Source organism: Polypterus senegalus, chromosome 17, assembly GCF_016835505.1.
Source record: "Polypterus senegalus isolate Bchr_013 chromosome 17, ASM1683550v1, whole genome shotgun sequence".
In the NCBI taxonomy this organism is placed as follows: Eukaryota; Metazoa; Chordata; class Cladistia; order Polypteriformes; family Polypteridae; genus Polypterus; species Polypterus senegalus.
The window spans coordinates 6,579,111-6,605,175 of NC_053170.1; the positions used below are offsets into that span (position 1 = coordinate 6,579,111).

General features: G+C 43.3%; 1 protein-coding gene across 2 annotated transcripts in view; it reads left to right on the plus strand.

Annotated features, from left to right (window-relative positions):
* Positions 1-26,065, plus strand: part of itga3b (integrin, alpha 3b) — a 153,338-nt gene that overhangs the window by 53,224 nt on the left and 74,049 nt on the right. For both annotated transcript variants that reach the window (XM_039740648.1, XM_039740649.1), the window contains exon 2: positions 20,334-20,467. In XM_039740648.1, coding sequence (XP_039596582.1) covers positions 20,334-20,467 — 134 coding nt within the window. The remainder of the gene's footprint in view (positions 1-20,333; positions 20,468-26,065) is intronic.

Sequence of the window (26,065 nt, forward strand, 5' to 3'; positions counted from 1 at the left end):
TCTCAGCATTTCAAGAGACGTGCTTATTATCGACACGAACAACATATGATGTTTTAATGATATCTCAGACCTAAATATTACTTTTGGTCTACAAGAATACATTTAAACATTCAAAGGCTCAGCACTCTTGACTATAGACCGTTTATCAGCCAAGAAAGCCTTACTTGACATCCTGTTCCCTACTATTGGGTGGAGCTCTCACTCTCAACCTTAATAAACTTCACGGCACTGAGCGTATGGCAAACCTCCGGCTGCACCAGGTGCTCAAAGAAATCCACCTTATTACTTCAATCACTCTAGACATTAAGACAAAGCATAGAAAGTTAAAATCAGTGTGGTAATTATTACAGGACTAATAATAATACCAGTGGAACAAAGAATAATAGAAAATAAGACTGATAGAAAAGTCTGGATATATATATATATATATATAGTCTTTAGAAAAAGCTTACAAAAAAATAAAGATGACAAGGATGACTTTCGCAGGCGGCTTGTGATCGAGCACTCATTAAACTTTTCTGACAACCAGATGGAAATGGCCACACATTGACGTCACTCTGTCCTCCTCTGATGTCTTCATCTTCCTCCCTCCTATGTCGCTCTTCAGATGAGACATATTTTTCTCTATTATAAAAAAAAGCCTGGGAGGGAGATTAGGGAGACGAGACATGATCTTCTCGGAAGACAATTTGACGTCCAACGAAAGACACTTTAACACCCCGCGAGACAAGGCAGTGAGACAACATTTAAAACAAGTTCACAGACAACTAATCTAGCAGTTTTTGGAATTGTTGTGGCAGACACACTTCATGTGCTCCCAGCTCTTAAAACAACGACAAGCGACAAGCAGAACATGCAGCTCGCCAGCAGCAGCAAGCCAGCAGATGATCCGACCGCTTCTCCTTAGCATGCGTTCACCCAAACCCAAAACGTGAGCTGCAGAGACGCAAAGTGGCAATAGGACAGCTGCTGTACAAGCTATTAAATGACTGATGCGCAGCGCAACAAGCAGAAAATGCAGCTCCCCAGCAGCAGCAGCAACAAGCCAGCAGATGATCCAACCACTTCTCCTTAGCATTTGTTCAGCCCCCACCACCCTTTCACAACGTGAGCAGCATTATACGTCCTGCGAGAGAGAGATTTAACCACGCCCAGGGCCAGAAATAAAGGACAAGTATAGTATTGTTTTTACAAAAGTTTTAAAGAAAAAGTGAAAATAATGCATATGTAACAATTCCCATGTAAATAACAATCTCTTTAAATTGTATATCCAGAGCGAAGCGAGCAGGTGGTGGAGCCCAATAGTATCCTAAAATTCTACCGGGGGGGGGTTTGCAATATGTGATTGTTAGATATTCTGATTGGCTGGCTGTCAAAATGATGAATTCACTGCCCGTTTTACCAAAGAATAAAACTTTCTTTGATGTTGCCTGAGGTATCGGCAGGTCTTCCTTTCCCAGGCTGTAAAATAATGACTGTATTTTTCACTCCTTAAGATGCACCTAGGTTTAGAGGAGGAAAACAAGAAAACATGTAAAGTCGATAGTGGTATCAAGAACCATCATCACTGCCATTAACAAATGAGGAAAGACTTTAAGGTTCAAGCACTTTTCTAGTTTTGTGGAAACTCCAAGAACTCTTCATCGCTAGTGTCAGAATTTATGAAGCTCAGTTGCTAACAATCACTTTGCAGGTTCATGTACCTATCATCACACAGCATAACCTGTCCAAAGCCACCAGGGGACAAAGCACATTTGGACCAATGCTCCCTGAAGTTATATCGCCAGTCCAGTCCCATCTCTATTTGTAAGGCCACAAAGCCCTTCATCTCGTCTTTTGTTGTGGGTTTCCACTTTGAAAAACGAGAATGTGGTGCAAGCGCAGCCCGTGATTCAAAAAATTGCTCTACATGCCTGTTTGTCTTATTTGACAGCAGCTGAAAGGCAGGCTTAAGAGAGAACAGCCTGAAGTAGTCCAGCAGCCGGTAATCTGTCGAGTCCAACATCAAGCCATGCCATCTTGTGAAGTCTGGTAGCCAGTTTGGCTCCCCCACATCAATGTCTGGGTATTCCTGCCACACGAACCTTGCCATAGGTGCATCGGCTGCATGAATGCGCTCAGCTGGTGCGGCTTCGGCTGGTGTCTGATAGGGTTAATGCCAGTTCCTCACTCTCTTGCTTAATCTCCCTCCGGATCACTCTCAACAAAATCAGATTCTGAAAAACAGAGTCCGACTCAGCGATAATGCGCAAAATATTGTCTGCTGAGTATTTTGTTTTCTGCACTCGCTGAGATCTCGATGCCATCTTGCCTTTGTTTACATTTGTTTACATTTTGTAACTCATGCACACGCAAGGATTAGATGCCAAGTCAATGAGTCTAGCATTCCTTCAAGCAGAGAGGGAATGCCTGTAACAAAACGGTGAGTTTTGTCGCCATTAACGGCTGATTGTCACCATCTACCCCTGGATGTCGACTTTTGTCAGGTCTGTGACGCAATATTCGCTCCATAAGATGCACAGCCATTTCCACCCTTCTTTTAGGGAATAAAAAATGTGTGTCTTATGGAGCGAAAAATACGGTAGATGGCCATTTAAAGTAATTGATAGCCTGAGCTACCAGCATGTCTTCCTTTCTTTGTTGGAACAGCTGTTTTAAAAGTGAGGTGTAACTGGGAAGAGGACTTGCTTTGATTTGTCCTGAATATAGTTCATCTGTTGTCTTGTCTTGGTAAAAATATAATGGAAATATAAACTAAAATGTACAGATTTTGAACCCCACAACAGATTAGATTAGATTAGATAGATACTTTATTAATTGCAAGGTGAAATTCTCATACTCCAGCAGCATACTGATAAAGAACAATATTAAATTAAAGAGTGATAACAATGCTGGTATAACAGATAATAACTTTGTATAATGTTAATGTTTACCCCCTCGGGTGGAACTGAAGAGTCGCATAGTGTGGGGTCTCCTCAGTCTGTCAGCGGAGCAGGACGGTGACAGCAGTCTGTCGCTGAAGCTGCTCCTCTGTCTGGAGATGATCCTGTTCGGTGGATGCAGTGGATTCTCCATGATTTACAGGAGTCTGCTCAGCGCCCGTCGCTCTGCCACGGATGTCAAACTGTCCAGCTCCGTGCCTACAATAGAGCCTGCCTGCCTTACCAGTTTGTCCAGGCGTGAGGCGTCCCTATTCTTGATGCTGCCTCCCCAGCACACCACCGCGTAGAAGAGGGCGCTCGCCACAACCATCTGATAGAACATCTGCAGCATCTTATTGCAGAGGTTGAATGACGCCAGCCTTCTAATGAAGTATAGTCGGCTCTGTCCTCTCTTGCACAGAGCATCAGTATTGGCAGTCCAGTCCAGTTTATCATCCAACTGCACCCTCAGGTATTTATAGGTCTGCACCCTCTGCACAGTCACCTCTGATGATCATGGGGTCCATGAGGGGCCTGAACCTCCTAAAATCCACCACCAGCTCGTTGGTTTTGCTGATGTTCAGTTGTAGGTGGTTTGAGCCACACCATTTAACAAAGTCCTTGATTAGGTTCCTATACTCCTCCTCCTGTCCACTCCTGATGCAGCCCACCATAGCAGTGTCGTCAGTGAACTTTTGTACGTTGCAGAACTCCGAGTCGTATTGGAAGTCCGATGTATGTTGGCTGAACAGGACCGGAGAAAGTCCAGTCCACTGCGGCGCTGCTGTGCTGCTGACCACAATGTCAGACCTGCAGTTCCCGAGACGCACATACTGAGGTCTGTCTGTAAGATAGTCCACGATCCATGTCACCAGGTGTGAATCTAATTGTCATCTATGTCAGGTTGTCCCTAAGGAGCAGAGGTTGGATGGTGTTGAAGGTGCAAGAGAAGTCTAGAAACATAATTCTTACAGCACCACTGCCTCTGTCCAAGTGGGAGAGGGATCAGTGTAGCATATAGATGATGGCATCCTCCGCTCCCACCTTCTCCTGGTATGTGAACTGCAGAGGGTCGAGGGCGTGGCGGACCTGTGGCCTCAGGTGGTGAAGCAGCAGCCGCTCCATAGTCTTCATCACGTGACATCAGAGCGACAGGCCGGAAGTCATTCAGCTTACCAGGACATGATACCTTTGGGACTGGGGTGATACAAGATGTTTTCCAAAGCCTCGGGACTCTCCCCTGTTCCAGGCTCAGGTTGAAGATGCTCTGTAGAGGACTCCCCAGCTCCAGCGCACAGGCCTTCAGCAGTCGTGGCGATACTCCATCTGGACCCGCTGCTTTGCTGGCACAAAGTCTCCTTAGCTCTCTGCTTACCTTGGCTGCTGTAATTGTGGGTGGGGGATGTCTCTCCTATGCTGGTATCAGCAGCAGGATGGGTGGAGGGTGCAGTACTCTGAGGTGAGAGTGGGTTAGGGTGGTCAAACCTGTTAAAGAAGTTGTTCATCAGTTGCTCAGATGGGAATGTCAGACTGTAAGCTACTAGAACTTACTCAAAACTTTCCTTTGTTTTATTTTTGGAATCCCACTCTTGACCTTGGAATTGATGTGCCAGACATGCTTAAGTTTAATGGAATGCCAGTGCAGGCCACCGGGTATGTTTCTGTTGTTGCCATTCTAAAGGATGGACTTCACTAGACATAACAATTCTCTTTTTTTGAAATGCCAGTCTAGAGGTTGTTATTAATACAGAAGACTTTCTACCTCAATGGATTATGGGATTACCAGTCTAGCTGCTGTAGTTCATTTGGGCCAAGATCAACTGTGCCAGAGAAGGCCAGTCAACTGTCAAATAATAGTTGAGCAGACCCCTATTATGATGGAAGGAATAGTAGATGGCATTCGCTGGGCAGACACCAAAGACGACTTTTTGGTGGATTTCTTCTCACAAAGGAACACGAGGAATGTGATGAATGACCAGAGGGCTCGATTGTTTAGCTAATAGCTCAGCTGTCCCCACATCCCCTCCAGGTCCTTCTCAAAGGCTGTTATGGATTCTGCTTCAACTTCGTGCCTCACTAGTCTGTTCCACAGCCTCACAACTCTTTACATAAAGAAGTGCTTCCTGGCTTCAGTCCTAAATGCCTTTCACCTCATTTTCACCAGTGCCCACAAGTATATGATTCACTCTTAAGTTGACAGAATTCTGCTGGATCTGCTTTTGAGGATTTTGAAGACCTGGATGAGGACCCCATGAAGTCTCCTCTGCTCGAGACCCACCAAGTTTAATTCTCTGGACATGTCCTTAAGTCCTGCAGCACTTCAAGTGCTTCCCGGGTTCTATCCCACCGCAGGAACATTTGTATCATTTCCACTACAGGAACTCAGGCCAATTGTATGTGTTTTCAGCTCCTACTCCAGGATAGTGGGTGGGGCTTAGGCAATGAAATGTGCTGATTGGCTGACCATAAGTACTGGTGCCGTCTCACAAATCCATCAGCAGTTTAGACTTAGGAAAGTTATTGATGAAGACGGAGCACTGCACACTTTTTCTGTCACCTCGTGTGAAGTCCAGAGTGTGTCGAAGCAATAAGGGCGAGCACAAGGATGGGCTGGCGGACGGGTCCCATGAAGTCTCGTACCTGCCTCACTTTGCACCGCACCACTTTTCTTTGCACGTCTTTGTAAGAGATACAGATGACAGCGATAAAGAGTTTGGAGGTACCAGTCTGGTCACCCCCTATAATTAGTTTTGAAAAAAATAAAATAAAATGTGTGCAATTTTTCCGGAGGCCGTCTTTGTAGACACGAGTTCAGAAGAGAACTGTCCCAAGATGACAGAGCTTCCAACAAGAAGAGTCGGTTCCAGGTGGATGAACACAGGAAGTGATGTCAGAGGTGTGCTAGCTGTCAATCATCTCATCTGCAGTGGGGGAGGAAGGGAGAAAGCAGATTAGGACACAGCGCCAACCTCTGGAGTGGTGGTAGAACTGCCGTCACTAGAGCCCTTCAGCTGTCCCCTTTGTGCACATACGTGCGACGTCACATATTTTGCATGTCTATGATGTCATGATTCAGATGTTTGTTCCAGGTTGCTACAACTCTCTGAAGAAGAGCTTCCTCGCTTCAGTCCTCAGTGCACTTCCCCTTAACCTCCACCAGTGTCCTCAAGTTTGTGATTCAAGTTGAAAGAATCCTACTGGATTGTTTTATGAGTGCCTTTGAGGACTTTGAAGACCTCCACAAACAGTCAGCTCTGCTCGAGACTACACAGGTTTAACCCTCTGAGTCTGGCACAGTAGGACACGTATTTAAGTCCTTGGATGCTCCTGGTTACTCTTCTCTGCAGACCTTCAAGTGCGGCTATAAACGTTCATCGCGATGGCAATAGGAGCAGCATGGTGGCCAATTTACAGACTCTTAAGTTTGAACCCTCTGCCCAGTTTTCTTCATGTGGTGTTTCCGTGTTCCCCACTCCCCCACCCCAACCCCCACGTCCTCAATGAATTTCCTCTGAGTATACTTTGGCTTTCTTCCCACATCCCTAAAATCTCTTGGCTTTTCACTACATTCATAATGGCTAACACGGTACAACACCCCACATCCCTAAAGACATTTAGGCAGTGACGGACCTACAGTTTTGGAACCCTGAAGTTTGATCTGTTATGGGGGTCCACTTTCCAATCAGAAACGAGGTCTGGGTAGCTACTGTTATCTTCTTCAATGGGGCTGTTCCATGACAGGTCACCCCAAATTTGTAAAATATTAACCGCTACATTTCAGATTTTGATCACAGTTGTTTTAGTGAATTATACCATATCTCTCTATGTATAAAATCCAACGTCTGTCTGTCCGCTTTTCACGAGAGAACTACTTAACGGATTCAGATCGGGTGTTTTTCTATAATTTGCTTGAACATTCCGGATGTTTTTGAGACTTCTCTCATTGCGCTGAGTATCATAGATCGCTTGCAGGAGTGATATACTCGCGCTGATCTAAGACAGAGGCTTCGGGCTGAGGGGCGGGGGGAGTGTGACGTCAGGAGTAGGGAGCTGGGCGGGGCTCTCCTCGTGCACTCGCCAGCCTCCGTTCGAGTCGCTGTACCTGTCGCCATGTGTTGGAGTGTACCTTTGCCTCCGTTTAGCCAGCGATACCTGTTTGTTTATTGATTTTTAAAGTTTTTCCTTTTTCACTACTACGCGAGAGAAGCTGCAGGGGACAGCTAGTTATTAATATTATTATATTTAAAAGCTGCTTTTTTATACAGTAGACAGCAAAAGGTTTTAAGCAATGTAAATTAAACTCACTTCTGGGTCCCCTCTGGGATTAGGGACCCTGAAGCTTCATTAGTTTCACAGCAGATTTGCCCCTGCATTCAGGCAGGGGTAACTGGTAACCCTGTGTATGTGGACCCTGAGACGCACCTTTCCTGGATTGGTTCCTGCCCCGTTCTTGATGTTACTGAGAAAGGCATTGGCAACCAGTGACCACAAACGGCATTAACCAGGTCTGAGAATTGTATTTTAAACCATGACGGTTAAAATTGTTTCCCTGTAAGGCTGCTCTCTTTAGAGCACAATTGCCATGGTGCACATGAGCATGCAAAGGGGATGGGAATGACAGGTTTCTTTTGTCTCTGCCTAGTAACTAGATAAGGCGTGATAATATGGAAATAAATAGAATTAGTAACGTATAAACCCGAGTGCAAACTTAGCTGACGGCCGGTCCTATCAGCGGTGAGGCCGCCCGCACCCGCAGTGTCAATAAGGCGGCGAAGGAGAAAGGCGAGCAAGGTCACCAAGCGCTTCAGCGACTTTCTGTGCCCACTGGCTGATATAACAACATAATAAGATGAAATTAAAATAAATAAAGAAGAAGAAAATTGTACTGATGGGCACAACACATGGCTTTCGTAAGGTGCTTTGGCAAATGGCATTGATTTCTTGATGAAATCTGGACATACCAGCAAATCGTCAAAGGCCGAGAAGAAATAAAAGTCAATAATAATAATAATAATAATAAGGAGAAGAAGAAGAAAATGAAGATGATGAATTCTTCTTCTTAATAATAATAAGAAGAAGAAGAAGAAGAAGAAGAAGATTATGAAGACAATGAAGAAATCTTATTTTTCTTCTTCTTCTTAATGATAATACTAATAATAATAGTAATAATGAAGATGATGATGATGAATTATTTTTCTTCTTCTTCTTCTTCTTCTTCTTCTTCTTCTTCTTCTTCTTATTATTATTATTATTATTATTATTATTATTATTATTATTATTATTATTATTTATTACTGTTATGAAGATGATGAACCACAGGGCGCAAGGCAGTTAACAAACCCTGTGCAGGGCACAAAGCCCACACACCAAGCACACACTAGGGACAATTCAGAATCACCAAACTACAGGGTCACGGGGGTCTGCTGGAGCCAATGCCAGCCAACACAGGGCGCAAGGCAGGAAATAAACCCCGGGCAAGGCGCCAGCCAACCGCAGGGCACACACACACCCACATACCAAGCAGACACCAGGGACAATTTAGGATCGCCAATGCACCTGACCTGCATGTCTTTGGACGGTGGGAGGAAAGCGGAGTACCCGGAAACTCCACGCAGGGAGGACCCGGGAAGCGAAACCGGGTCTCCTAACTACGAGGCAGCAGCGCTACCCACTGCACCATTATTATTATTATTATTATTATTATTATTATTATTATTATTATTAACATACCAGACGCACTGGCGTAGCTTTCGGGGGGTCGGTTCGCCCTGGACAGCACTTTTCAATAAACATTTGTACTAGACATTTTGGACTTTTTTTGGAAATTTTGTTTGATAGGGCTTTGCCAAGTTAACATCGATGTTACAATCACAGCATTTTTAATGTTTAAAAACTGTTACAAGTGCATTTATTGCAAAGTTATATTTTACAAATGCCACTTTTGATCAGCTCGCCGACTTCTCTGACCGAAAGGGACGAACCCTTCCATCTCATTGTTAATATTTTATTATTCTCTCAATCTCAAGATGAAACGAACAAAAGAGAGTGGTGCTGCTTTTAGAAAAAAAAGAAGGCGATGGAAAAAGTATTTAAAAAGAAGGAATGGGCATTATTGGAATATATCGATCAGAATTAATAATTTAAAAACGTAGTCAAATTGTCAACGTTTTCATTTTTTGTTTGATGTGTATTACGTGTTATTTTGTAAGGGGCGCGGGGTGTATTTGTTTGGGAAGCTCAAAGACCGCCCTGACCTAAAGAAATCTAAAACTGCTCCAGGGAGCGGACGTGCACGCCAGTATTTCTATGATGACTTAGAGGGTTTGACCACAGGAAAAGCAAACTGATTTTGTAAAGTTTGATTCAGAGCGCTGGCTGGAAGACACGCATCTACGCACACCCACACACACTTCCACAGGCGTGAGGGATAAAGACCTGCCCAGGAAACGGAGGAGTTCTCATTCCTGCCCTGCCAGCGCGCCCTGCGCCTCTTAGCGAGTGCCTTAAACGGGAACGTTTGATCGCTGCGCATTCCAGATCTTCAAGAGTAAAAATGCGACTTTCTAATTAATAATAATAATAATAATAATAATAATAATAATAATAATAATAATATTATTATTATTATTATTTTTTTTTTTTTTTTACGTTTATATAGCGCTTATACCTTTATATTTCTCACTACTGAAAGCGCTTTATGATACGGAAGGCACTTACAATAATAACGCTGTGAGAAAGACCTGTGGAGTCACGACTGTCCTTTTTCGCTTTCATGTTCAACTCCTACAGGCTAATTGGAGTCACAGCCCTTATTCCAAACCCACCGACAGATGTCTGCTGCTGAAGTCACTCGAGCTCCGGGTACTGCAGCATATTGCAATTTAATCATTTTTACAGTAACAAAAAAAAAAAAGGTTAAATAGTGTTGGGCTGGACATGGCTATGTAGAGTTTTCATTATTGTTATTAAAATCAATAAGATGTCTCGATTGATTAATTACTTTGCAAAAGGATTTCATCCAATGACATTTCTAAGAGGCTCGTGGAGACAGACAGTTGTCTGATTTTCTAGATTTTAGGATGTAGGAGGCACTTGGAAACATTGCGAACCACATATCGAAAATGAGACTGTATACGCTGGACCCCGGGGGCTATCCATGGCTCCAACGAGACTCTCAAGAAATGGTCACTCATAAGAACACAAGAAAATTGACAAGCGAGAGGAAATCATTCAGTCCATCAAGCTCGTATGTCAACATCCATCTCCGTGCTGAGACTCCCAGGCTCTGTTGTTTCAAGTGACACAATCAAAGGTTCAATTAATCAATCAATCAGTCAATCAATATATCCGAACTGCTTTGTCCCGCTTCTTGCCCTTGAGCGGAGTGACCTTAACCAGTTGCCGCCTCGTGCGTTCGTCCTCTCGCTAACCTTCAGTTTACTCCTGAAGCTCATAACAAGTTTGTAGTTTTTCACAGCACCTGTCGCCGGGCTCTATTTATTCTGAGCCGAGGGAGCTCCCACTCTGTGCTGTTTGTTCTCCTGCTCTTCCGCTGGGATTGTCGGCTCTCTCTAAACACCGATAAGCTAGTCGGTGCAGCGCTGCTTAACAAGTCCCAGCAGTTGTAGCTCTGCAGCCTGCCCACGTAACTTTAAAAATGGCAGACATGCAGGACGTCACTGGCCTGACTAGCCAAGTGTGTTCGAGTTGACCTTGATGCGCACCTGACACGCCAAATCTTCATAAACACTAAATCTATATACAGTAATCTCTAGCTATCTCTCTCTCTCGCTGTCTGTAAAGGTAATTCATTTACAACGCTCTGTATAGTACACGGTATATGAAAGACACTATATAGTCTTTAATAAAGGCATTACATACTCAATAAACTTTTATTAAAATAACCATCCATCCATTATCCAACCCACTATATCCTAACACAGGGTCACGGGGGTCTGCTGGAGCCAATCCCAGCCAACACACGGCGCAAGACAGGAACAAATCACGGGCAGCGTGCCAGGCCACCGCAGACCACACACACACCCACACAATTTAGGATCGCCAATGCACTGAACCTGCATGTCTTAGGAAACCAGAGCTCCCGGCAGACACGGGGAGAACATGCAAACTCCACGCAGGGCGGACCCGGGAAGTGAACCCAGGTCTCCTTAAGTGTTACCACTGTGTCACCGTGCCACCCCAGGTCATAAATACAACTCTTCAAATAAAAATATCAGGAGCCGTATTTGGTCCTCAGGAGCCTAACTCACTCCTTAGCATTAACCAACAGCTGAGCCACCAGGCACCTCTTAGCCTAACCCTTCTTCTCAAATCTCTCTGAACGATCGTCTACCCACTCGCGGCCACAACTGTACTTATAAAGACTTTTCAATTGCCTAAACATAGGGAGATACCATTTCGGGCCTGCCAGGGAGATAATAGACTTCGAGCAAAAATCAAAATAAAACACTAAATGACAACACAACAAAAACATTTATACCTAACCTCGAAGTTACAAAGATACAAACAGAAACATTCCGGTACACCTGCACTACTACTGGTCCAACATGGACTCCCCCTACAGCTCGTCTTTCGACCTTCCCAGGCACCAGTGACTGCATTTAGCTTCGGCGCCACCTTTAAAACACCGGTCGGTAAATGAGGAATGTTATGCGTGAGGCTTGCACCCGAAACAAATGGCGGAATATCTGAAAAACAACCAAAAAAAAAAACGAAATAAACAACCTGACGGTAAGTCCAAAATCCTTGTTTAGTTTTTTTTTTTTGTATTTCATACCTAAAGCTTATTAAGAATATTGCTGTCCAGTACCTGTCTGTGCTATACTGTGTTAGCGTCCAACACCCTGGCATCAGTAGGCTGCTAAACTTCAGCATTTACATCGAATAACTGTCAGTCAGTCAGTCAGTCAGTCAGTCATTCTCCAACCTGCTATATCCTAACACAGGGTCACGGTGGTCTGCTGGTGTCAATCCCACCAACACAGGGCACAAGGCAGGATACAAACCCCGGGAAGAATGCCAGTCCACCGCAGACATTGAATAACTGGGTTGCTATTATCTAAAAATCATAATCATCATCAGAAAACAGCCACTATTATGCCCAGCTTCAAGCATGGGGTGTGCTGAGCTGGTAGTATGGCATTATGGGGGGCCTTGGTTTAGCGATGGTTGAAAATCCCTGCTGTAGAGTAATGTGGCCTTGAATCTAAAAGGTTGCTTTATGACAAAAGGCGCTATATGCAGGGACTGACTGGGTGAGTCAGACTCTCTCCATGACAGAGTCCTTCTGTGTGTGTGTGTGTCTCCTATTTATCACACAAGGCCCTTTCAGGCTGCACCATCTTGGATGTAAAAATTGACTTCTTGCAGCGATGGCTCTGGGCCAACACAGAAACAGCTGAGTCTTTCTTGATCCACTTGGCTGACCACCAAACGTTAAGAGTGGAAACACACACACCCACAAGTACCCACACACACATAAGTAACACAGTCATCACAAAATCACCCTCACACACATTCACAAGTGGGAGTCTAGGGGCTATGGATGCAGTTTAAAGTTGAAAAAATAAGACAGGTGGATGTCGGCAGTCTGTCGTTGCTGCTTTAGGTTGGCATCCATAATGATGAAGAAGGCACTCGGGAGCAGTGCTGAATGCAGCCTGAGGCTTCCGGAGATTTACAGAGAGGCGGCAGCTCTGTGTGGACAAAGTGACCTCATTGCCTCTTTGTTACATCCTGAAGGAAGTCAAGGCCATGAACTTGGCAAGCAGGCAGGCGTGTGTGTGAATTTCATTTTGTGTGTGTGTGTGTATTGTGACAACAGTAGAAGCTTGAGGTAACGTGGACCGATGCTACCTCAGATAACTGATAAACTCAGATAAAAAGGATGGCTGTGGCCATTTCAGACTAAAAATTGCAGATATAAAAGATTTGGCCAATTAATATGGTACAGTATCACGTTTTAAAGATAGGTAGATAGATAGATAGATATGAAAGGCACTATATAACATAGATAGATAGATAGATATGAAAGGCACTATATAACATAGATAGATAGATATAAAAGGCACTATATAACATAGATAGATAGATAGATAGATATGAAAGGCACTATATAACATAGATAGGTAGATAGATATGAAAGGCACTATATAACATAGACAGATAGATAGATAGATAGATAGATACTTTTTTAAGCCCAAGGGAAAATTCCCATACTCCAACAGCAGCATACTGATAAAGAACAATATTAAATTAAAGAGTGATAACAATGCAGGTATAACAGACAATAACTTTGTATAATGTTAACGTTTACCCCCTCGGGTGGAATTGAAGAGTCGCATAGTGTAGGGTCTCCTCAGTCTGTCAGTCTGTCACTGAAGCTGCTCCTCTGTCTGGAGATGATCCTGTTCAGTGGATGCAGTGGATTCTCCATGATTGACAGGAGTCTGCTCAGCACCCTTCGTTGTGGATACACTGCTACAAGTTTTATTATACCTGCTTAACTTTTATCAACATTTATCTAACTCTATATTTATTTTTCTAGTATCAGAATGTATTTTAAGTTATTTTTGTTTTGGTTTCAATAGATGTATTTTTCATATTTTCGATTCTTGTTTTCTTTTTTTCACATCTTCACGCCCCTTTTTTTCTTACTTTTTTTGTTACCCCACAGGTTGAGAACCACCGGTATAAGTGAGCTTCCCCTTTTTCGCTTCCCCTCTCTGCTTTTTATTCTTCCTGTGTTTGCAGGCAACTTGCTCAGGGTGCCTCCTATGTGGTTTCTCACCCCTCAGTCATGTCTCTCACTTACTCACACTTCCCTTTTTAAGCACATCACCAATGCCAAACTGACCAATCACAACAAAGCCAAACTCACCAATCACACCAAAGCCAAACTGACCAATCAGATTGCTCAGAGCTCACACACACACACACACACACACTAAGACAGGTAATATCTCTTGGTCCTCCATGGTAAATAAAACACTTTCCTCCGATTGTCTGGAATATCTGGATTGTTCTCAGAACCAAACACAATTCTTCTTTTTTTCAGAAATGTCAGTTCTGTTTGAAAAATGAGCACAACCACATTATCATATCGACAAATGAAACATGAGGCTAAAGCAAGCCAGCTGAGAACTAAATGCCGTGATTTTGCATTTCCCGGCTGATTAGCTTCACTTCATAAATACAGAATAGCTGATTAGTCTGACTCTGCCTGTTATGAACTGAAATGATTTGATTGATGATTCTGAATGCATTGAAGGACGTCCGCTCCAAAGTGCTTGTTCCGCAACGACTTCCATTCTGTTCTGTCAATGAAAGGAGAAATGAATCATGTTTAAAATACAGGGCAAATAAAGATTTAAAAAAAAATAACAAATCGGGACACCCTTATATTGGCGTCACTGGACTCTGCAGGGTCAGACTGTACATGGGTGTTAAAGCTGCTAGAAGTGGTGACATTAGTCTTTTCAGTCAGGTCACTCTCATTATACTCACCTGAGGTATTCACGACTCGTTGAAATCATTATGTCGGTTTGTCATGTCATGTCAAGTCATTTTATTACCCACTTAATCCAAAGAAAAGTCACTGGCTACTACAGGGCACAAGGCTGGCACAAACAAGGTTTGGTTTTACTTGACTATAACTGTCGTTTTTACTTTGCACGTCATCGAGGTAATGTATATATAGTAATGAAAAATTTGAAAAGTGTGAAAATATCATTTTAACATAAAAGTGTGATTATAAATAGAGATAAATGATTGTGGCAGCATGGTGGCGCAGTGTTAGGTGCATTGGCGATTCTAAATTGTCCTTAGTGTGTGTTGGCGTGTGTGCGTGCCCTGCAGTGGGCTGGCGCCCTGCCCGGGGTTTGTTTACTGCCTTGCGCCCTGTGTTGGCTGGGATTGGCTCCAGCAGACCCCCGTGACCGTCTAGTTAGGATATAGCGGGTTGGATAATGGATGGATGGATAAATGATTGTGTATCGATATTGTCAATTAGTTATAATGAGAAACAAAGAGATGATTTTTGAGAAATATTGCGCAACTGGAAGTGGTTCTGGTTTTCCTCGATCCCACTATACGTGAAAGTCGAGGGGAGCGCATTCCCGATTTTTTCTTTTCGTTGCACCTCTGGCACTTTGTATAGAATGACCATCCATATGGACTTTTTTTTTTTTTTTGCGGGGAAGGGTAGAAGTCAAATACACGGTCTCAAAATAGTGACCTATTAGACACCATGCAGCGCTGATCGTATCCCATGCATAATAAACCAAGTAGTATTTTTCTTTTTCTTTTAAGACTTTTTCTCTTTTGTCAGCTTTATAACCGTGAGAATCGTTGGGGAGCTGGTGGGTGGCGGATTGCTTCTTTTCCTTTTTTTTTTTTTTCTTTTGGTCCATGGGCATCTTTTCTCGCGCCCTTTGCGACCACTCAAGTCTCCCCAGGCCAAATCTTAAGTTGGCAGTTTGCATTTCTGTGGACGGGCACTGGTCAATATGAATTCCTAATTTTACATTTTAACAAAGCATTGATTTCAAAATAAATGAAGAGCTAATCTAACATACGCCATTTGATTTGTAACGAGAGGTCGGCGCCACTTTGAGTAGCAGAAGACGAGCTGACATCTACAAAGCGGAACTCTCGCTAGCACGACGCACAGCGTAACCCGAAGAACAGTCACCAAAAATATACTGTAAGAATGTAAATTAGCTGGCTTTAGAATGTAAATTAACTGTGGCCGATTAGAGTAATAAAACGCTCGACAGCAGAACTGTGTATCACAATGCCGGACAGCACGCGTGCACGAAGCAAATGAGACAGCGCGATGGCTGCGCGCGACACGCATACTCACGCAGCACAGCGCAGAAAGACATCGCATTAAAAATTGTCCTGTCCGTCGCAATCTCATGATATATTGCCCTCATGCCAGGGTCGTATAATGATCGAACTTGGCAAAGTTATTCAGTCCGACTCTGTTCGCCGACTAACGCTTGACAGTTTTTGCCAATATGAGAATCTTTACATAGTCATGTAAATAAGGAGTTGAGGCGATGGCCTGCATTTGCAAATATCTATAATGTAATCGATGCGCTGTACTTTGTAATTATGAGCGGTCCACATTATTGTACTTTGAATGTGCCGAAGGAAACGCTGAATAACTTTCTGATTTACCAGTTTGGGTGTCACACGGCGCCATACCGTTAGTTAAAAAAATCTCCAATTTTAGTTATTGGCGTCTCTGTAGGTCCCTATTCAAGTAATTCTGCCGGTAGTGTGGTGTAGTGGTTAAGACTCTGGACTTCAAATCCTGAGGTTATGGGTTCAAATCACGCTCCTGACACAATGTGACCAAGAGCAAGTCACTGGACTTGACTGTACTCCACTTGGAAAATCTAAAGAAATAGAACCAATTATATCATAAATGTTGTAAGTCGCCTTGGATAAAGGCGTCAGCCAAATACATACATATATATTTTAAACGGATGAGTATTTTTCCTCTTTAAAAAAATTATTAACGGATGGGCCTTAGTGTGCTGGGTGCCGCAACGTGCTGTATCAGCGCATGTTCCCAATCCAACCTTGTGGTCTGATTGGACGGGCAGGACCCACTGAGGCTCCGCCCACAGCGACGGGTCTGAGTCACCCCGATGGCAGATCTGGCCTTGACATTTATGGACAACACTAAATTGTCCCTATGTGTGCTTGGTGCATATGTGTATATGTGTGCCCTGTGGTGGGCTGGTGCCCTGCCCGGGATTTGTTCCTGCCTTGCGCCCTGTGTTGGCTGGGATTGGCTCCAGCAGACCCCCGTGACCCTGTAATTAGGATATAGCGGGTTGGATAATGGATGGATGACAAATGAAGTTCACTAATTAAGAAGACGATTAGAATGAAAACCTGCAGCCACCCGGGATTTATGCTGATTATGTACATCATCTTTTATTTTTGGCTTTGCCAATATATATGAGTTGCTTTTTGCTATGTTTCGTAAGCAAGTTGGAAAATGACTGACTGACTTTAGTTTAGGTGCTGCAAAAATGCTTCTCTTACTCATGTATTATTATGTAATAAAACGTCTTCTCAGGATCTTTGCGACAATTACAAAGTATCACTTAAGTGTTCATCTCTGCAATGTGGCTTACTAACAAAAATTAATTTTGAGTGGTCTGAGTTGGCTTAAATGAGGCACTTTTCTCTTGATGTTACTTATTTAGTATAAAATATGCAAATCCTTCATATTAACAAACAATTTTGCCACCATGTGAATATGTCGCACCGCACATGACCTGTCTACTGATGTCTTATAATTGCTATGAAGACCAAAAGAAGCCTGTGTTAAGGTATTGTTACGTAAGTCTAAATGAATAATAGAAGCATCTTTGCAGTACCAAAACTAAGGTGTTACCCATTTATAGTCGTGTGTCTGTTATTTTTAAAATTTGTATTTGTTTTTGAGCCCTGCTTGTTTTCAGGTATAAATAGGCGCGTTTTAGCGCTTGAGTGCGCGCGCATGTGTTCGTGCATGCGCACACTCCCTCTCTCTCAGTCTCTGCATCGCTTGCTCTCTCTCTTCCTTTCTGTCTTTCTCTCTCTCTCTCTCTCTCTCTCTCTCTCTCTCTCTCTCACACACACACACACACACACACACACACACACACTTTCTTTCTCTCTCTCTCTCTCCGTTTGTGTAGGTAGACGGTCACCTTTGCGCCTTTCAGCTCCGCTCCATATATTTGAACAGGAGGGGTGCGGTCCGACCCTATTTGAAGTCGTCATGTTTAACGTGTCGCTCATACTGTTTGGAAAGGTCAAACAAGCTCTCCGCAGTGTTTGCTGAAATCTGAGCCTCTGGGGCGAAGTAAAATAACGTTAAGTTTATCAAGGAGTTCATTTCTCAGAACGGCCGCCTCCTCCGGCTGTAAATTCCTAACGCGGCATTCCTGAGTCTGCGCTCCGTCGGTGCTAAGCACCCGCCTTGACAAAAAAAGGGCTTTCCAGGCGGCCATCCCATAGTTAAACTGCCATCATTTGGAATCCTTGAGCGATGAAAACAAAGGAAAGTGTTTCTCCATGTAGGAATCATGCGCGGGTGATCTTCAATACTAAGAAGTAAACGACAAATAAAGGCGCTATACAAAAGTCAGCTTAGTACAGACACTGGGCTGAACTTGAATGTACCTGTGGACGTGATGATGTGAGGAGGTTTAATATGGCGGCAGGGCAATAACGGAATTTGCAGCCGCTCTTACCCTGTAACCAATACTTCTTTTATTTCCAAAGTAAACATCAGCACCATGTAACTCTGCTTCAAACAAAAATGGTGAGAGGCTCAACACAAGGGGAGTAAAAAGGTGTGATAAAGACCAAAGGCCCATCTAGTAAACTGAAAGAAAACTGTTATCGTTTTTCGGGGGCTGATGTGATATGGCCCCTGTGTCAAAGCGAAATTTCAGTATTTTTATTTGTAATAAATTTGCAAAAGTTTCTAAAGTTCTGTTTTTGCTTTGTCATTTTGGAGTATTCAGTGTAGACTGATGATAAGGGAAAAAATCATTTATTTAACACAGGCAGCACATTAGACCTCTGTCCTCACAGTAAGGAGACCAGGATTATCTCCCTGGTCCTCCCTGTGTGGAGTTTGCATGTTCTCCCCGTGTCTGCGTGGGTTTCCTCCGGGTGCTCCGGTTTCCTCCCACAATCCAAAGACTTGCATGTTAGGTGGATTGGCGTCACTAAATTGTCACTAGTGTGTGTTCACCCAGTGATACACTGGCACCCTGTCCAGGGTTTGTTCCCACCTTGCACCATATGCTAGTTGGAACTGGCTCCAGCCCTCCTCAACCCTGGTCTGGATTAAGGGGGTTAAGAGAATGACAATAAATTTAGCCCAAGGCTGCAACATAAGAAAAAAAGTGTAAAAAGTGAAGGAGCCAGAATCATTTCAGAAAGGCTTTGTAAATAATCAAGAAAGTGTCGCGGTCAGATCAACTATTATCGTACTTTCAATGTCAGGTCAGCCCAAAGTGGAGTGGAGATGTAACATTAAATGTGAGGTTGAACATGAATAAATAATCCACTTTAATAAAAAGGATAAGAGTGTGTGTCCGTTCCAGTTGCTATGTCCAACAGATGGCAAATGACAAACATATGTACTAATAAAATGCATGGCATTTGTCATTCCAACAGATGGTACAGTAAATTACTTTTACAAATCCCATACCAAATGGCATACAACAGAGATTGATGTAAGTATTACATTTGTCTTTCCAACAGATGGCTCATCACAACCAGTTGTAGTAATAAAATGCATTGTATTTGTCATTCCAACAGATGGTACATCACAAACATTAACACTGCTTTAACAAATCCTATACTAAATGGCATATGACAGAGATGTAAGTATTGTATTTGTCATTCCAACAGATGGCACATCACAAATATTAACATGTTTTTTGCAAATCCCATACCAAATGGCATATAACAGAGATGTAAGCATTACATTTGTTATTCCAACAGATGGCACATCACAACCAGTTATAGTAATAAAATGCATTGTATTTGTCATTCCAACAGATGGCCAATCACAAATACTCACACGGTTTTTACAAATCCCATACCAAATGCCATACAACAGAGACAAATGCATTTGTCATTCCAACAGACAGCACATCACAAACATTTGTAGTAATGCATTTTATTACAACAAATGTCTGTGATGAGTCGTCTGTTGGATTTGCAAATGCAAAGCATTATCTTACTACATGCATTACAAACTACATTCCAATAGATGGCACACTGCCTGTGTTAATGCTGAGGTCTACGTCGATTACTTAGATTTCAACCTGTCTTAGTTCAGGTAGCCCAAGAAATAAACAATCAATCTTTACTTGACTGTCACAAAGTGCTTGTGGAGTATGCAGATTTCATTTTAAAATAAGCTTTACAGCACAAGCTGTGGAATGAAACTTTATTTTAGATAACATCTTTCCTGAGCTTTCTTCACATGCTGCTTGGGCTCAGCCTTAGAGATAAGATGAGGAGCACAGACATTTCCAAGAAGCTCAGAGCAGAGCTGGTGCCTCTCCACCTGTTAAAATGGTTCAAACATCTGATTGGGATGCTTCCAGGATGAATCCATGAGGAGGTATTTGAGACATGTCCTCATGTCCTTAGACCCAGGAGATGCAAAAGAGATGAAATCTCCCAACTGGCCCAGGACCACCTCAGAGGAGTTGGAGGAGGTAGTGGGGAGAAAAGGGACATCTGGGCCTCTTTGGTTAAACTGCAGCCCCCAAGATGCAGACCTGGATAAGCGAAAGAAAATGAATGGATAGATGAATCTTTCACGCACGTATCACTAACGCTTTTTGTCTCTTTTAGGTTGCTGACTGGTGCTCCAAAAGAGAAGGCTACCTCTAACATCAATGCCAATGCCAATGAAACGGGGGCACTCTACTATTGTCCCATTACCAACGACATGACTGACTGCAGCAGGGTGGACCTCATTCAGAAAGGTAGGCCACCTCCTTCTGGCATATGTGAGCCATTTTAAAGTTCTAATTATGGGACCATCTGAGCAATTCTTCTGCATTGTGCCTGTGAGCGGGTGGCACAAACATCACAACGATGGAGAAATGCCACCTAAAAATAACCCACAAACCAGACCAGGACCTTCACTGGCATGGATAGGGGCTTATGCCTCACCCTGGGCAACCTGATCTCAAACTCAACCGGCAGGCTTCAGACCCAAAATGGAGTTCAGACTTTTAACCCTTAAACCGCCACATACTTGGGGGGTAGGGGTTGGGTAGAGTTAATGCACCTCCGGATGCCAAACATTTGCACTTTTTAAGGAAATATCACAATTCACCAAGAACAAGTCCAATTTTAATGGAACACATATGTTTTTCATGCAAAGAGCATCATAATTACTGCAAAGTTGATCATTTTACACATTGACAATCAACTGTAAAAACTATAAAAAAAAAAAAAAAATACCTCAACAATTTATTATTCTATGTACAAGGTGTTCTATTATTCTATTATTCTATTATTCTATGTACAATGATCTTCTCTTTGCAGCTGATACGGGACTTTTATCAATTCTTGTGCTTCTTGACCTCAGCTCCGCATTGGACACCATATCCCATCAGATACTTTTGAAACGTCTCGCTAGTTTTGGGGTCTGTGGCCTTGTCCTCCAGTGGTTTTCTTCCTACCTCACTGATAGGAAGCAATTTGTTCAGATAAAGGGCTTTAAATCAGAGAATGCAGTCGTTACTCAGGGAGTCCCGCAGGGTTCTGTTTTGGGGCCGCTTCTTTTCCTCATTGATATCTTCCCAATAGGTAATATCTTCTGGCACCATGGTATTAAATTTCATTGCTATGCTGATGACACACAGCAACTGTAAATCTATCCACTAAATCCACTTCTGTTCCCCCCCCAGATACTCTTATGGCATGTCTCCAAGACATAAAGACATGGTTGACTCACAATTTTCTCCAACTAAACAGCAATAAAACTGAGGTGCTCCTCACTGGTTCTAAATCCACACTTGCTAAGGTTAAACAGTCTTTTATTTTAATTAACAATATTAACACAGGGGCAGCACGGTGGCGCAGTAGGTAGCGCTGCTGCCTTGCAGTAAGGAGACCTGGGTTTGCTTTCCGGCTCCTCCCTACGTGGAGGTTGCATGTTCTCTGCATGGGTTTCCTCCCACAGTCCAAAGACATGCAGGTCAGGTGCATTGGCGATTATAAATTGTCCATTGTGTGTGCTTGGTGTGTGTGTGTGTGTGTGTGTGTGTGTACCCGCTCCCTATGGTGAGCTGGCGCCCTGCCTGTGGTTTGTTTCCTGCATTGTGCCCTGTGTTGGCTGGGATTGGCTCCAGCAGATCCCCATGACCCTGTTGTTAGGATATAGCGGTTTGGATAATGGATGGATGGAATATTAACACAAACAGGTGTTAATCTCTAACCTGGGCGTCATTCTTGACAGTATTCTCTCTTTTTTTCCCATATACGTAACATTTCTCGGACTGCCTTCTTCCATCTCCAACACATTTTTAGACTTCGTCCTGTTCTTACACAACACAGTACTGAAGTATCGGTTAATGCCCGAGTCACCTCACGTACAGATTACTGTAATGCTATTCTATCTGGCATCCCACAAAAACGTATCCATCGCTTACAACTTCATCAAAATTCTGCTGCCAGGATGATAACCTGCTGTTGTAAATCCACTGAACACGTCACACCGACTCTCTCTCGATGTCACCGGCTCCCTGTTCACTACTGAATACGACTCACAATCCCGCTCTGAACATTTAAAGCTCTCCACAACCTCGCTGATCTCCTCCAGACTTGCACTGCTCTCACTCACTCAGATCCTCATCTGCAGCTCGACTTTCTGTACCGCACATCAGCCTCAGTGCTATGGGAGCTCGAGCGCCTGTCCTGGTGCTCCTCAACAACAACAACAGCATTTATTTCTATAGAACATTTTCATACAAAAGAATGTAGCTCAAAGTGCTTTACATAATGAAGAATAGAAAAATAAGAGACACAGTAAGAAAATAAAACAAGTCACCATTAATTAACATAGAATAAGAGTAAAGTCCAATGGCCAGGGGGGACAGAAAAACAAAAAAAACTCCAGACGGCGGAGAAAAAATAAAATCTGCAGGGATTCCAGACCATGAGACCCCCCAGTCCCCTCTGGGCAATCTACCTAACATAAATGAAACAGTCCTCTTTGGATTTATGGTTTTCACGGAAGGACTTGATGATGACGATGATGATCATGTGGACTTCTGGCTTTTAGTCCATCAATGCTGGGGCATCATGGTGCTTTGAGTAGGTTGGTGGTGGCGCAGGCCACCACCACAGAGAAACCGGAAAAAGAAACAGAAGAGAGAGTAGGGGTCAGTACGGATTTTAGAGCCACCATGAATAGTTATTATGATGAATTGAACATACAGAGTATCAGGATTAAGTTAAAGTGAAGTTAGGAGAAGGCCATGTTACAGTAATGTGTTTTCAGCAGTGTTTTAAAGTGCTCTACTGTATCAGCCTGGTGAATTTCTATTGTCAGGCTATTCCAGATTTTAGGTTCATAACAGCAGAAGGCCCCGCCTCACCACTTCTTTTAAGTTTTGTGCTTGGAATTCTAAGGAGACACTCATCTGAGGATCTGAGGTTACGATTTGGAATATAAGATGTCAGACATTCCGATATATAAGATGGAGCAGATTATTTAAGGCTTTATAAACCATAATCAGTATTTTAAAGTCAATTCTGAATGACACAGGTAACCAGTGTAGTGACATCAAAACTGGAGAGATGTGCTCGGATTTTTTTTTCCTAGTTAGGATTCTAGCAGCTGCATTCTGCACTCGTTGCAAGTGATTGATGTCTTTTTTGGGTAGTCCTGAGAGGAGTGCGTTACAGTAATCTAGTCGACTGAAAACAAACGCGTGAACTAATTTCTCAGCATCTTTCAATGATATAAGAGGTCTAACTTTTGCTATGTTTCTTAAGTGAAAAAATGCTGCCCTAGTGGTCTGATGAATATGCGATTTAAAATTCAGGTTACAGTCAACGGTTACCCCTAAGTTTTTTTCTTCCATCTTAACTTCTAATCCTAATGCATCAAGTTTATTTCTGATAACCTCACTGAATCCGTTTTTGCCAATCAATACAATTTCAGTTTTCTCTTTATTTAACTTGAGAAAATTACTATTCGTCCATTCAGAAATACCAGTCAGACATTGTGTTAGTGAATCGAGAGAGTCGGGGTCATCAGGTGCCATTGATAAGTACAGCTGTGTGTCATCAGCATAGCTGTGGTAGCTCACGTTGTAACCTGAGATAATCTGACCTAACGGAAGCATGTAGATTGAGAAAAGAGCAGTGGACCCAGGATAGAGTCTTGTGGACCACCACATAGAATATACTCGGGAATTCTCATATGCGTCAGCTCAATTCAATAACACATTTTAAAACTGTCCTCAAAACTGGCACACCTATTGTGAATTTTGCACTGGTACTGCCAGTTATCTTTGTTTGTTTGCTATCCATCCATTATCCAACCTGCTATATCCTAACACAGGGTCACACGGGTCTGCTGGAGCCAATCCCAGCCAGCACAGGGCACAAGGCAGGAACAAATCCCAGGCAGGGCACCAGCCCACCGCAGGGTACACACTAGGGACCATATTATTTAGGATTGCCAACGCACCTAACCTGCATGTCTTCGGACTGTGGGAGGAAACCCACGCAGACACGGGGAGAACATGCAAACTCCACGCAGGGAGGACCCGGGAAGTGAACCTCTAAGGGTCTCCTAACAGTGAGGCAGCAGCGCTACCCACTGCGCCACCTCACTGTAATTGTCGTAGGCTTATTTTAGTATTGAGAGTGAACTTGATGTTTGTAAAGAGTTTAATTTATGATTGTAAATGTCGTGTGTGAGAAATGCACATTTTTAGGATCTCTTTGTAGACGACGTCTGCAGTTCTGCCCCCCGGCCTGTAAAATGACCAGGCTGTCTGTTGAGCTCACTCTTGAGCAGTTGGCCATGTGAGAAGCCATCTTGTGTCAAGTCGATCTTTTTTAGAGTCTGGCCCTGTGACTTATTTATTGTCATAGCGAAGCAGACCCTTACTGGAAACTGGAGGCGTTTGAATTGGAATGGGAGGTCAGAGGGCATGAGAAGGATGCGAAGAATAAATCCAGTCTCCCCCCGAGCCAGTGCCAGTGAAGACAGTTGCCACAATGAGGTTCTTGATCTGAAGCCTGGTGCCCTTACAAAGTTGTGGTGGTTGTAAGTTTCGTAGTAACATCATTGGTGCGCCGACCTTCAAAAGTAGAGTATGCGGAGGCCTGCCAGGAGGATTAAGAGTGTGAAGAAACTAAATGAAGAGGCAGACGTGAAACAAGGAGAGCAATAACAGGCTTGAAGTGGTGGAGTAAAGAAGAAGAGAGCAGTGAGCACGACGAGCAAATGAGGAAAGTAAGGAAGCGAGTGAGGGGGCACTTGAGCGCGGGATGTCGTTAATGTATTTAGGCAAGGAGCCAGTCTCGTGGTAGGTGCACGGACAGGAAGAGGGACCAGGGGGCAGCCATTGTGCACCTCTGCCATGAAATAAATTGTCTATTAACAGAAATAAGGAATGAAACCTCCAAAAGGAGAAGTCAATTCCAAAAGTTCCGTACAGCATAATGGAGAGAACCGCCAAAAAGAAGACGTTATTTTCGAAAGCTCGTTATGGAGAACGGCGCAAAATGAAACATACTTAACGTTTGTTAATACAGTGTAAAGAATGAGCTTGGGAAATTTGGGCTTCCTACGTATACTGGAAGTTGCAGAAATAGTGAGGAGGGGTTTCCCCTATCTATCTATACAGTTTAGGGGGTACACCTGCCCCCTTGGGTGTTGCAATAGGACATGAAACAAACCTAACTTTTGTAATTACACTGCAATTAATGAGCAGGTGAAATTTCAGCTTCCCACCGATATGGAAAGTGGGAGACGAGTCAGTGAGGGTTTTGCCTTTTATACGTAGAGATGAGAGTCCCAGAACACTTGAGAGTCCCAAAAACAAACCCCAGGTGGATATCATGGCAAACACAGGATCTTTATAAAATAAAAGGTTTATTTTCACAATAAAATGCTCTGTGGAGCACAAAAGGCAAAAGAAATTGTTTCTATAGAGGCCAACAAAGCCCCAATAACAGATTCAAAAACAGAGCTTGACGTCAAAAATCCCAAAAACTCCCAAAAAATCCCAAAAATCCAGCAGTAACACAAGTAAACTCATTCAAATGACCCGCCAGGGGAAACCTCTGGCTTTTCACAGAGCTGAGGGCGGTCCCTGGCCATGATGGGCAGGTGGCCCCGCCTCCTGGGGAACCACCCACAAGACACAGGGCCTGTAACAAAAGCTTAGAAAACAAAACAGATAATCAGGGAAAAGTAAAATTAACTTAAATTAATGACACTAAAATGAGCAGAAAGGACATAAAACAAGAAATTGAATCCCAGCCAGGGGAGGAATTCTGGCAGAAATCTTAACAAAAATAAGGGAAAAGATTTTTCCTTAAAAGGTCAA